General features: G+C 36.2%; 1 protein-coding gene across 5 annotated transcripts in view; it reads right to left on the reverse strand.

The window, feature by feature from the left end:
* The window catches only part of PK3 (serine/threonine protein kinase 3), a 169,774-nt gene that overhangs the window by 92,726 nt on the left and 63,849 nt on the right, over positions 1-13,199 (reverse strand). For 2 of the 5 annotated variants that reach the window (XM_089799010.1, XM_089799013.1), the window contains exon 3: positions 10,315-10,449. The exons of 1 other annotated variant lie outside the window; for it this stretch is intronic. In XM_089799010.1, the coding sequence (XP_089655136.1) occupies positions 10,315-10,449 (135 nt within the window). Of the gene's footprint in view, positions 1-10,314; positions 10,459-13,199 lie in introns of all 5 variants that reach the window. 2 more of the 5 variants (XM_089799009.1, XM_089799012.1) reach the window with 1 other exon arrangement.

Below are 13,199 nucleotides of genomic sequence, written 5' to 3' on the forward strand. Positions count from 1 at the left end.
CTGCTCACAATTTTAATTGATTAAGTCTTTATCAATTTGGACAAATGAACACCACTAAATAATTCAGAAGTAATTCTATGATTAATAGCAATGCTACTAATATCCAATTTAAAAATCAACTTCTCGAAATTTACAAGAATGCAATAGTGAACTTGGAAATTGACTTCTAATAGATGAAATATGGATTGCAGCTCTCAAGAAGTAATCCAATTTACTCGCAGGTTCAGAAATACATGCTCCTCGCTTATAATCGTAGGTGCTCTAAAACCTGATTGCTGCCCTCCAATAATTGATTGCAGCCTTCCACAAAGTCTGAAATTGCTGCCACATACAAGGACAACAGCCACAATACATTCCTCTTTAACCATGCCAAACAACAGACGATAATGACGTTCCAAATCACAAATTCTCCAGCCACAATGAAATTTCCAGGTACAGTACATAACAGTCGGGAAATACTATAATTTAATTAAGACAATTCTCATAATTAATTCACAATACCTCAATTGTGAATTATCAAGCACTTCTTAATTCCAAACCCTAATACTTCAGCAAGGGAAAAGAAATGGGCAAACTCAAAAACTCTTCGCAGGCAACAAAAGAAAATAATCAATCGGATGCTTTACTCATCAAATGGGCTCATATTTATAATCTCCAAATGGCACAAAGTTTCCCAAATGAACTTCACTTAAGAAGCTTCCCACACACAACATTAAAACATAATAAAGTGCTATCATAAACTAATTTATTAATTGCTTTTGGCTTCGAAAATGACCTTTTCCACCATAACTTCAATTTCTAACATATATGCCACTGTTTCTTGTTCCCATTATTTAAAACTTTTCATCCTGGTTCCAATGAGCTATGGTATTGAGGTGACCAACCAACAACAGTTGACAGGCTTTCTCGTGAGCTTGAGGACACTCGAGCTTCTTTGGTGAATACTCCATTGGCATTACAGGACTTGGAGAGGCATGGGGATGAGCATGGCGTGGAGTTGAGTTTAGTTTCATCTTACACACCTGATACTCAGCTTTCTACGGCAGGCAAATCATATGTGGTTGTTGATAATGTTGTGAGTTCGTCTTGCATTCACATCCAGGATACAGGGACAATGTCAAACAAGTATGTGGAGTTAGTTGGTATTAGTCATATTAGTTAGGTGAGGATTTTGCTTGAGTTACCAGCTAATTCTAGTTTACGGATATGGACTTGAGATTGTTATATTGGCGTTTGGGATTCAATTGACTGGAGATCTTTATCACTTTTTGGTAGCAGTGATTGTTTGGGTGCTATCATGGATTTGATTAGCAAATTGCACAGTGTTGTTTTTTCTTGTGCCAACAGCTTGTCCGATGTTGGTATTAGTTTTTATACACCGGTGTTGGGCTTTGTTCATATATCCAGTCGACCATTCTTGCTGGAATGTGTTGATGATCTTTCATATTTGGTAGTATGTACAGATGAGTCCCAAGATCATATTGGCATTGATGACATCTAGGAGGATGCAGTGGCCAGCTTTGAGGACCTAGTTTCCTCGGCAATTTCTTGGGGTATAGAGGAGTTGGACAGCAATGCTACAGTTTTTGATACTCCGTATGTTGATATGAGCTTTGGAGTTGATTCGTAGGATATGGATGGTAATACTCTAGAGACCAGTAACTTTGAGGATACTCCTTTGGACAGTGCGTCAAAGAAGGATTATAGGAGACAATCTAGCCAGCGCCATCATGTGTCTAGTCAGCTGAGAGTTAGTGAGCGAGACATTGCTATCACTTGCCAGCATTTTGATGTTGCTCGTCAGTTGTTAGCAGTTTATGGATGGGGTTCTCCTACTAGTGATGAGCAGGGAAGCAATTATCTTTCCTTGACAGAGATTCACTCTTTATGGGAGGCTATCCGGATTCTGAGACAGAATTATATGCAGTTGGTAGCCGACAAAGATTATCTTATGGAGTGGGGCAATACAGCATATGACACATTGTTGGTCAAGGAAAATGAGGTCAGTGAGCTTACTTAGTAGCTCGTGGTGACTTCTAAGATTCTTGAGAGTACACAGTTGGCTCTCAAGGAGTCACAGTTTCATTTGGCTAAGGTGACCATGGAGTTAGAGCGACTGCAGTCTTTACCAAATTCTATATAGTCACAAGTTGTGATGTCTGACGATTCGAGGATGTCCATGGTCAAGATTGTCAGAGGCAGTGGAGATGGGGATGCATCCATCCTTAATACTAGCATTGGCATATCTGGTTCTCTTCCACAAGGTTCAAGTTAATTGAATTGGGTGTTGCAGTAGATTGTTGTGGTATGCCTGACATGGTGGTGGTCTCTACTACTGATGGCATGGAGACTGATGATGTTGTATCAGAGAACATGTGTGATGTTGGTGAGCCGGCAGTTGGTATGGTTCCTGCTAGTGATACTACTCCTTTGGCGGTGTCTTCGGAGGTAGTAGTCAATTCAGGCTTGGTTGGTGATCAGTTGCAGTGGGTTGCATCACCTGTGCATGGTGAGCTGTCGCCTAAGACTAGTTCTTTTAATCAGCATTATACTATAGGGTATGTTCATCAGTTTTCATTTGATCCACGTGTTGAGGAGTTGATGGCAAGCCGACTTGGTTTGGGTTCTATTTCTTGTTGTTTATCTTGTGATGTATACTCACCATCAGCGATGCATGGGAGTTATGGTTATGAGACAGTGGCTGAGGATTTGCAAAGTTGTGCTGATTGCAGTAGGTGTACAATATGTGGATTCTCTGTACTTGGTGCAATTTCATTCAGGAGTGTTCACCATTGTGACAAAGTTGGATTGTACATCCGGCATAGGTCAATGGGATGCGTTGATGGTATTTACTGTGTTGGCAATTTGGGATGTCCACTCGACTTGGGTTCTGATATTTTGGGAGTTTGTGTCTCGTGGGTTCCTGACTATGGCAGTAGTGGATTTGAAGTTCAGTTGAGCAGTGATTCACCCTTCATTCATGGATTCTTCTTGGCTATATTGCAAAGGATATTGCAGAAGCCTGCATTGATTGACAGCAGTATAGTTCATGACTACATTTGAGATCCAGGTGGATTGATTAGTTTATTGTTCAGCCATTACTTGAGGACAAGCAATTTTAGGAAGGGCGGATTGTCATGTCCCCATTTTGGAGGTAATTTGATTTAATTAATTTAATTAATTAAGTTGCCCAAAATAATGAATATTTTATGAGGATGACTAATTAATTATTTTAATTAAATAAAAAAGTGGTATTAAGTTAATTATTTATAAAGTTATCAAATAAATAAATATTAAAAGATAACTTTATATTTAATTAATTTAATAAAGTGACTTGAATTATAAAATATTTTATAAAGTCACTTAATAGATAAAATAAAATAATGTTCTAGAAGTTTCTGGAGAAAGTGGAGAAAAAGAATATATAGGCATGGAGGGTCACTTAATAGATAAAATAAAATAATGTTCTAAAACTTTCTAGAGAAAGTGGAGAAAAAGAATATATAGGCATGGAGGGCTCATTGTCTATTATCCAAGTTTATTTTCTCTATTGTGTCTACTTGAGCATTTGTGGAGCTTGAAGACCTGCAAGTATTCAACTTAATCATTGGGAACGATACCTCCCAAGTATTGCATAACTGAGGAGGTGAAAGATCCTTTGAAGGGTTGCCCTTTGGAAGTGGCACTCAGCGATTTCAAGTTGAGCTTAATTTTTATACTCAAACTTACCTAAGGGTTTGAGTTTTTTGGTTGCAAGTGAAAAAAAAAAAGGCAAATCCAAAAAAGTAGATACGAAAAAGCAGATCCGAAAAAACAATCTGAAAAAGTAAATCCGAAAAAGCAAAGCGAAAAAGCAGATCCGAAAAAGCAAAGCAAAAGGGCAGCATTAGCAAAAATTATTACAGCCATCTACAATCAGGTTCCTTTGGATATTTCATGTATTTTTCTTTTCATTTAGATGCATATTAGAAAGTAAGACTGTAGGTGAAAGTTTGTATCAGATTTAAGCATTATTCTTGCAGATGTAAGCCAAGAGTCTTGGCCATTTCATACTAGCATTGTAGTTGACATTATATGTGCAATAAAGGAGACATAAGTTGCTGGTCTGATATACTTGTAATTGAATATATATTTATCATTCATGATCAACTTATTAGTTTGCATGCCAATTGTTTGACAAAATGTCAATTGGCTGTAGGTTCTCTTTTTGGCATAAATAATGTTATAATTTTGCATACCAAGTGTTTGTATTAATGCCACTTGGCTATAAGTGCATTAACGCCATCATAGGTTGCATCCAAAGTGTTTGTCATAATTACTATTGGTTGTAGCAGCATATTGCAAGTAGTTTTAGTTACATATTTGCATTGAATATTGTCAAAATAAGTTGCACATTCATGTTAGGTCATTGTTTAATCAATTTTGAGTCTTCTTGCAAAAAATTCTCATTGAAGAAAGAGTCATTAAAGAAAATTGAAATACTATATCAGTCATATGACCCTTGTATGTGAAGTGTTCGACAAAATTTCTTAGTTCAGCATTAGAGGTTTTTAGTGGCCTATTGGTAGGGGTCATTACACAATGGTATCAAAGTGGTTTCCTGCCAGCCTGCAGGAATTGGGCTCAGTTTTTATTTAGTTTAGTGCTGACTTTGAAGATTTTCAGATTTGATTTATAGAGTGACCAACACGTTATTTTCTCCAGCTATGGACAGACATAGGAATGGCAGTTCCAGAAGTCAAAGGAGTAATGAGAAAGTTAGGGTAAAAATGAATGCCTTGCAGGAGAATTTGAAGAAACTAAAGCTTCATCAACAGAGATTGGCGGAGAGCTTGTCGGATCTTGCAACAGTTGAGAGGGCAGCGAGGTATATGGTTTCCGCCTTTGGAAGGCCGACATCAAGGCTGCAGGGAAGGAAGCTTGAGTTTTCCCCAACAGGTGTCCATGATGCTGATGTACCTATATTTAGTACGACACCTCCTAGCCCCATCCACAGTGTTGATGATGGACTCATTTCACAGAGATCAACAGATGTGTCAGTACCCTTGGTTGATAGTGGCATTGAGCTTCAGTAGGTTGAGGCTCCCAAAGTTGTTGCAGCTAGTGCAGAGACAGTTAAGGTAGTTGTTGCTACTAACACCTCTGGCTCTCTCAAGGAGGGGATTATTATTGGAGATTTGTATGTGAGTTACCATAGTGTTGCTCCAATAAAGGAAGCAGATGCTTCCTCGGGTGGGACCAATGCATGTATGGAGTCACCAAGCTGTGATGTTGGTGATTTGTATGTTACAGCGGAGTCAGTAGATGTGGATGCAAATAGTATGGACACATCTGATGATACAATTGATGATGCTATGAGTTGCACCGGGTACGATATCCCTTGCCAAGTATCAACTAATGACTCCGAGGAGGTTTTCGATGGATCCCAGGATCAGTATTTATAGGATCTATCCTTTGAGGTGGAAGCTGAGACATGTGGGGATATTGATATTGTGAGGGCTTCCATTTCTTCGTATGAGTTGTGCGAGGCTGATGGCACACATATGAGTGATCTTATAGGAGTGGCGTTGACTTATGGACTGTAAGAGCCTACGTTCAAACATACAGACCAGCGTTTTGGGAGTTAATACAATCATATTGGTAGTGGACTCTGCATTGGCATGAGAGTTTACCATTTGCTTCGAATCAGGTTCTTCATAACCATATTTTGAATGTTTGTAATTTCCAATTGCCATTGGTTAAGTTAGCAATCAAAATTTGCATTGAATAAACTAGATGTCTGATTGTAATTACATTGATGCATTGAATGAACTGTTATAAAGTGAAGATTAGTAAATTCAATTCTTGCAAATCTATTTGGCATTGTCATTTATAATTTGTATCAATGTTCCTTGCAAAAAATTGAAATTGAGAAATAAATACATCCCGATCAGCATTATTAACAGAAATAACAAAGTTGTTATTCAAGTGTTTGACGAAATGTCAAACCTTAGAGTTTGAAAGAAAGTTGTTTGATTTAGCCATAACTGGGCCAAGGTTATTACAGCTTCCCTACTTTCGGCATTGGTATGTTCTTGTCACTTTAGTATGGTTGGTCTTCATCAAGACCTAGCCTATCTATCTATGGGCCTTGTCCTTATGGCTAATATACTCAGAGATAGCATGTAAATATAAAAATATTAATGGAACAGGACTTCTATTTTCAAATTAGAGCATCTTATATAAGCTTATTATCAAAGTATCTGGGTTGAAGTGTGTTTACATAGATCATTTAGTTTAATTTTCCATAAATGCAAGCTTCTAATTGGTTTTAATCTTTAGTGGACGGTTTTGTAATTATGAAATGTAGATTTAAACAAACGGTTACAATGTAGTTCTTTCGTCTCCAAATCTAAAAAATAGAAAAGTTCACATTCGAATAGTGATTCTTCAATTTTCTTAGATTTTGAAAGTTGGGCTCAAATAGAATGGTTTATTAGTCTCTTTTGCCTCTTTCTCTTCTTGTCACTTCTTCTTCTCCCCCCTTGCTCCCCCATTGTTTTGTTCTTGTTCCCTTTTTCTCCCATCCTCCTCCCTAGCTTTGTTCTTCTTTTGTTTCTTGGCTTGCTCCACTCTGTCAATTTTTGTTGCTTCTTCCTTCTATCTCTCCCCTCTCCCTCCCTTCTCTCTTTTTTTTTTTCCCTTGTGGGCTTCTTTTCTTTGGTGTCTTCTGCTTCTCTATCTTGCATTTTTCGGTCTTTTCATTTTGTTCTTCTTCTCTGTCTAGTTTTATTTTCCCTCCCCTCATTTTTTTGGGTTTTGTGCTTTCATTGATGCGCTCTTTGTTCTTTTTTGTCAGACCCTCATTTTTGTCTCTTTTATTTGCCTTTCATATTTCTTCATTTTTATTCTGCCCTTTTGTTGGGTTCCTCTCTTTTCTTAGCTTCTCTCAGGTCTCTGTTCCTCTCTTTCTTCTTTTTTTTGCTTAGTTTTGGTCTTCAGCTAAGCTCACTAAGCTCAGGCATTTGTTTCTTCTCAAGCATGCCACTTTGCTATGGCTTGGATTATTTTAAGTTAAGTTTTGTGTTTTCTAGCTAGTAATTTATGTAGTTTGCATCCTCGTTCATGTTATTTGGCCCTGGTTTTGTTTGTCTTGCTTTGTTCCTATATAGATCTCAGATATTCAATTAATCACAAGTGGCAAAGAGTCAACATAATATTATAAACAAAAAGGATTTCAAAGATCTGGATCGCTCCAATTATGACTTCAAGCTATGAAGCAGTTAGGATCAATAAGGGATAATAACCCAATACAAAGCGAAAGAGTATCTCACAATCAACTCGATATAAATAAAAAATCCACGCTAAAGGTAATCAAAAAGGAAAATTAGATCACTCTAGACAAATAATAGCATAGATGGCAATTATCAAAGGACATAGAATCGTATAACTAAAAAAGGACAAGAAAAGATTTTAAAAGCAAACAAAACATTTGATTCGGCATCAATCAGCATAACTAATTTAACTGACCCACAGTTTCAAAGTCTGACTTGAATTTCCCTTTGTAACACTTAAACACAAAATTCAAAGTAAAACAAGCTAGTATAATTATAATTAATGCATTTTGGCACAAAGTTAGACACAAACATCCAAAAAATCTATATCAGTAACTACGACAGAATAAAAGATTAAGACTAAATAGGCAGCATGGAGATAGATCTCTTAATTGTGAACAACCCATCAAAAATAAGGCTCCTCACTAATTAGAACTTAAGACGATAATAAATTCAGCAGATATTAAATGTCTAAAAAATATCTAAAGAATTGGCAAAAAGAAACTGAAATCCTCAGAACAAGAGATATTTATCTTTTTACTAACGGCTAACGGTTTCATGTGAGCTTGATGTTTCATGTAGAAGGTTTCAAAAGCAAATAGATCATCCTTTGTATCTCTAAAAGCAATTAAAATGCGTCAAGGAATCGGTATGAGGCTTAAAAGCGGACAGGCAGTCACTATTAAGATATCAATATAAGAGATCCATAAGATGAAAAGGAAAGAGTATCCTTCAAAAATATTAACAAGTTCAGAGACAACAAAATCAGGAACCAAGAAATCCGAATAATAAATTCTTGAAAAATGTTAGCAATGAAATCAATTGTAAAAGATGGATAAATCTTTTAGCAGGTAATGAAAACTGGGGTATGCCCCTCCTAAATATGTACTCTGTATTGGACCTTCATGTCGGGCAAGACTGGAGGTTTTCTTTCTCCGTTCTTTCCTACCAGTGCCTGTTTGAATGGAGATTTTGTAAACTCATTTTAATAATAGAATCTATAGGGCTTCGACCTTTTACCGATCAAGATATATATATATATCTATATACATATACATATACATACATACATATATATATATATATATATGGATGTATATGTATATGTATGTATGTATATGCATATGTATTGATATATATAATTAAAAAGTGTGGAATAAGTAGGCTTCAATGATGACTATCAAATTGATATTGCATTGCACGGAGTAGATGAAGTGGATCCTTCCATGGACATTCTTAAGGTAGTTACTTCAAGTTCTAATTACATATATTAGTGCAGTTATAATTTTATTTTAATGAATTTTGTGATTACCCTCACATTTATATTCCAAGCTTTTTGCTTTATAAGTTGCGCATGGAAATTGACATATAGACAAAATAATATAATATTGAGATTGAAATATGTTGGCACTAATAACATAAAAGATACCCTAAGAAATGAGTATTTCTTCTTTTGTGTACGTGATGCTATTTTTACCGCCAAATTTCTCTCAAAAAATTGCGCAATTCATACAATTCTTTCAAAAAAATGCTTCACTTTTGCTAAAATATTGGCTCAATATTATGCATGATTAATTAAATCGTTTGCTTTTGTGTATCACAATATCTGTGATTTTTCCACAGATTTTTCAACTATGAAAGGAAATGGTGATTCGTTAAAAAAGGATCAGCCCCTATTAAAAAAGTAATTATTTAATATTAATTTAATTTCACCCACATAAAAACAATAATGTGAATGTAATTTCAGCACTGCCTTCTAATAAAAGCTTCTCACATAATCGGCCAGAAATTATGACTATGTTTCATGAAGTTGACCCAATTTTTACCATCCTTTGGTGATCTCTAGTGAAGCAGTTTTATGGCCTTTAGCCTATAACAAATTGCCTCAAAATCATTCATTTAACATCAATGATAAATCTTGACACCAATTGTTTCCTTTGGTATGAATGACAACTTTCTGCAACAATCTTCTCCATATGCCTTTGATATCAGTGACAATATTGCCAACAAATATATCCCCTCGCAACAAGCCCAAGCTTCTAAGAAACACTTACTGATTTGAACCTCTAGTATAACTTTTTATTTCTTTGGTACATTCCAAACCACTTATATACTTTACCCTGTCTTGAAATAGCTTTCAAGTACAATTTTATTTATGATAAGTCTTGGAAACCCTGATGACAATTCATCTACTTTTAACACTTCACAACCTTTCCTCGTATTCAAATTTGTATGTTAGTATTGTCTGATGAGCTTGAATTGAAAACTCCTCTCATGAACCCTGCAAAAATGTTAGTTTAAATCAACAACATCAACATGATGCCTACAAAGAACAAGGACTTAGATTTGACCCGCAGAAAGAAATGACTGGCTTGTGGTTTACAACTCAGCATAATACAATAAATATGTGTCTACAACATACTTCACAAGTAATTTATTGATAAATTACTTGAGATTTTAGAGAAGAAGTTAGGAACAATATCAGCAAGGTAAATTGATATGAAAACCTCAAATGAATAATAAATGGATACAAAGGTAGCAACACACATACATTTAAGAGAGAATGTGTCCTACATGGTTAGATGTCTACCTAGCAAACTGTGTCCCATGGAAGGGCAGGCTAACAACATACTTGTATTAATAGATTTGTCTTGTTCATGAAATTGTTGTTTGCTGAACAAATATGATACAGTCCTCAAAAAGCACAAGATGACCACAATTACTGATGCTAAAAATCAAATTACAGTGCCAACAAACAAGGAAAATGATATATTTGTGTCTGTTTTATAGAATTCAACACAGTATTTTTGACCTATCAAAAAAAAATATTAACAAGGACAAACGAGTTCATCTGCACTAAATTATAAAATTCAGCAAAAATTGTTTAGCTATCTACAATGCATGTTAACAAATATTCATCTGCTTGGGACTTGAAAAACACAGCAGAAATCTCATTGTATAATATCACGAATGTGTGCAATGCAAGCATGGGAACAGAAACCTGTCTAAATATGTGAAGAACTGCGTCAGTGGGAAAGTGTTCCCTCCTCGCTTTCAATTTCTGGGTGTTGTCTAGCAAGGTCCCATCCAAAAAGACAGGAAACAACAAATATGCTTCTTGGCTCCAAGTTCCTTCCTGTGTTCCCTGCATTGTAGCAAACTTTAATTGTTGCTAAGGGTCAAGGTCAATACAGCAAAAACATCTCAAAATTGTTCAAGGAATCTGAATTCGCATTCACTGATTTAGTGCTAGGCAAACTACCAATTCGTCTACAAAACAAGATTATTCAATAAGTTCATGCCCATATGTCATATTTCTCAATTTGAACAAGGTACCTTAATCAAAGATGTAACCCACCTAATACTCCATATTATTGGCATTGCTATCGATCACATATTTTATTTCTGTAGTATTCCAAACCCCTATATCTTAGGAAAAATTAAAAATAACTTATCTTGCTGTCAGCTTCCTCATTAGCAGCCAAAATGGCATCTACCCATTTCACATAGATAAAAACTATCATTGTTAGAAAGAACCTCTGAAGTTCAAAATTGAAATAATATTTGTTTTAATTACTTGCTACAAATCAATATGGCATGTCTGTGAGACCCAGCAAGTTGCAAAATAGTTTGATCTTTCAAATAGTATGAGCTAGTGTTAAAGAGAGCTCCAGAAATTTACAATATCAGCAAGTTAATAACCATGGTAAAATAGTCATAAAAAATAGTTTTAACAATAGAAGTTCTTAGAAGAACACAAGCCCTCCATAACCAAGTGCAAGGAAGTTCTTAGAATAGTCATAGTGAATGTACTACAAAAGGAGACATGAAAGGGACTCAACAAGCCAACCCTCTGGCCCCCAATCTTCCATCTGGTAGGGGCGACTAGCATAGCATCAAACCATTGGGGACACTCATGGCATAGGTCACCATGGCACTAAGCATTTCTTTGTAGACTTTGTCGTCATCTCTCCGGAAAAGAAGGCATACAATACCCTCTTCAAGAAGGGTTAGTTAATCAAAACAAAGGCCAACCACAATTGGAAGAAGAATGCACTCCATCAAGAGTAATAGGAGAAAGTACGTCATCGACCTGTCAAGCCAAGTGGTGAGTATCGAACTAAGAGTTAGAGGGCGGAGACATTGGGATGAAAGACAATAAAACCCCATTATGAAAGGCAGTTGGAACTTGGAAGCTTCTTGAAAGCTGAGACAAGCTCCCTCAACAAGTCAATCCATTATCAAATGGAGGACTACAAAGTCTCCACCCCATGTGCAATATGTTGCAAATCAGGGAGATTGAATAAACTAGTATAGAAAGTGTTACCATTCCTTCAAAATACAAGGAATATAGAGGGAGTGACAAGAGTGGATGATACACCAACCCATGAATTCAAGAGGGATAATGCAATTTAAGTACAAGGAACTAAGCATAAAGAAGGTGACCATAGGGAAAGAGGATAACCCAAAGGTGGTCTTGGTGTGGGTTGATTGAAACTATGTATGCAAGGTGGCAACATTTAGAATATTTGTAGAGTACAAAGATACCTTCACTGGGATGCACAAACACATAAAAGGGATATTGTTGGAATTATCTGTACAAGAACTACACTGCCAAGGTGCGTGAGGAGATAGAGAAAATGTTAAAAGCAGGCATCATCTTCAACGTGGAGACGAGTGAGTCTCACCAATTGTTATCTCACTGAAAAGGTGTCAAACAAAATTTGGATTTGAGTGGACTTTAGGTGCTTCAATGCAATCATGATCAAAGATCCCTTTTTGATCCCATTTATGGACAACATACTGCAGGAGGAGGCAGCCATGATATGTACTCATTCATGGATAGGCTTTCTAGGTACAACCAAATCAACACTGCTGAGCAAGACAAACTGAAGATCACGTTCATATTGGAGGATGTATTGTCATATACAATTGAATGTCATTTAGTCTGCACGATGCCTCAACCACCTTCTAGAGAATGATATTGCACATCTTCAACAAGATGTTATTGGGTGACTTCAAGGCATTTCTAGATGATTGGTCTATCTATACTAGATAGGAGACCCACTTCAATGCACTCACTTTCGAATTTTTAGAACCAGAAAACATAACAGATCACAAGTAAAATAAAGAGCACAAATACGACAGAGATTATCCTGGAAAACCCATCCTCACCAAGGGAAACAACCCAGCCCACAAAAAGATAATTCCTTTATTCAAACTCATTTGAACTAATTACAAGATCATATGGGTGTACTCTTCAAAATTGATAATCCAAAATCATGATAAATTATTATCAGAAATTCACAACATGTGATAATGATCAAAACAACTTATCAAGAGTAACACAAAAGTTACTAAACAAACATATGAGATCATTCCCTTCAAAGAACAAACAAGTTCCTTTGAATGAGAACACTGCAATGTGAAGCAGAACTGTATCCACGATCACACAACTGATCGTAATACAGAATTAATGATGCTCAGAAAACTGGATTATCTCTCTCTTTTTGATATAATAAAATCAGTATAGAAAAAATACAATAAGATTTCTCCAAATGGCAATACTCCCGATAGATATGTCTATATAAAAAAGGTCTCGAGCCAACATATTTCTCCGCTAGAATGAAGAGTCGTGATGGGAAGCAGAAACAACAACAGTTTAGGACGAATACAACTGATGGAGATAATCAACGAACTGTCAACTTCCAACCTGTACGCTGCCAGCAAAACACACAGTGCAAAGACAGAAACAAAACTGCCAGAATAAATAACAACACACACTCGGTGCCAAAAGTATAGTGAGGCAGTGCCATGTCATTTGATGCCATGGATACAAAATGACGACATGTAGTCTCTATCAGCAATCAATTAGGAAAAGCAAGG

This window comes from Cupressus sempervirens, chromosome 9, assembly GCF_028749045.1.
Source record: "Cupressus sempervirens isolate cs-2001-9-10 chromosome 9, ASM2874904v1, whole genome shotgun sequence".
In the NCBI taxonomy this organism is placed as follows: domain Eukaryota; kingdom Viridiplantae; phylum Streptophyta; class Pinopsida; order Cupressales; family Cupressaceae; genus Cupressus; species Cupressus sempervirens.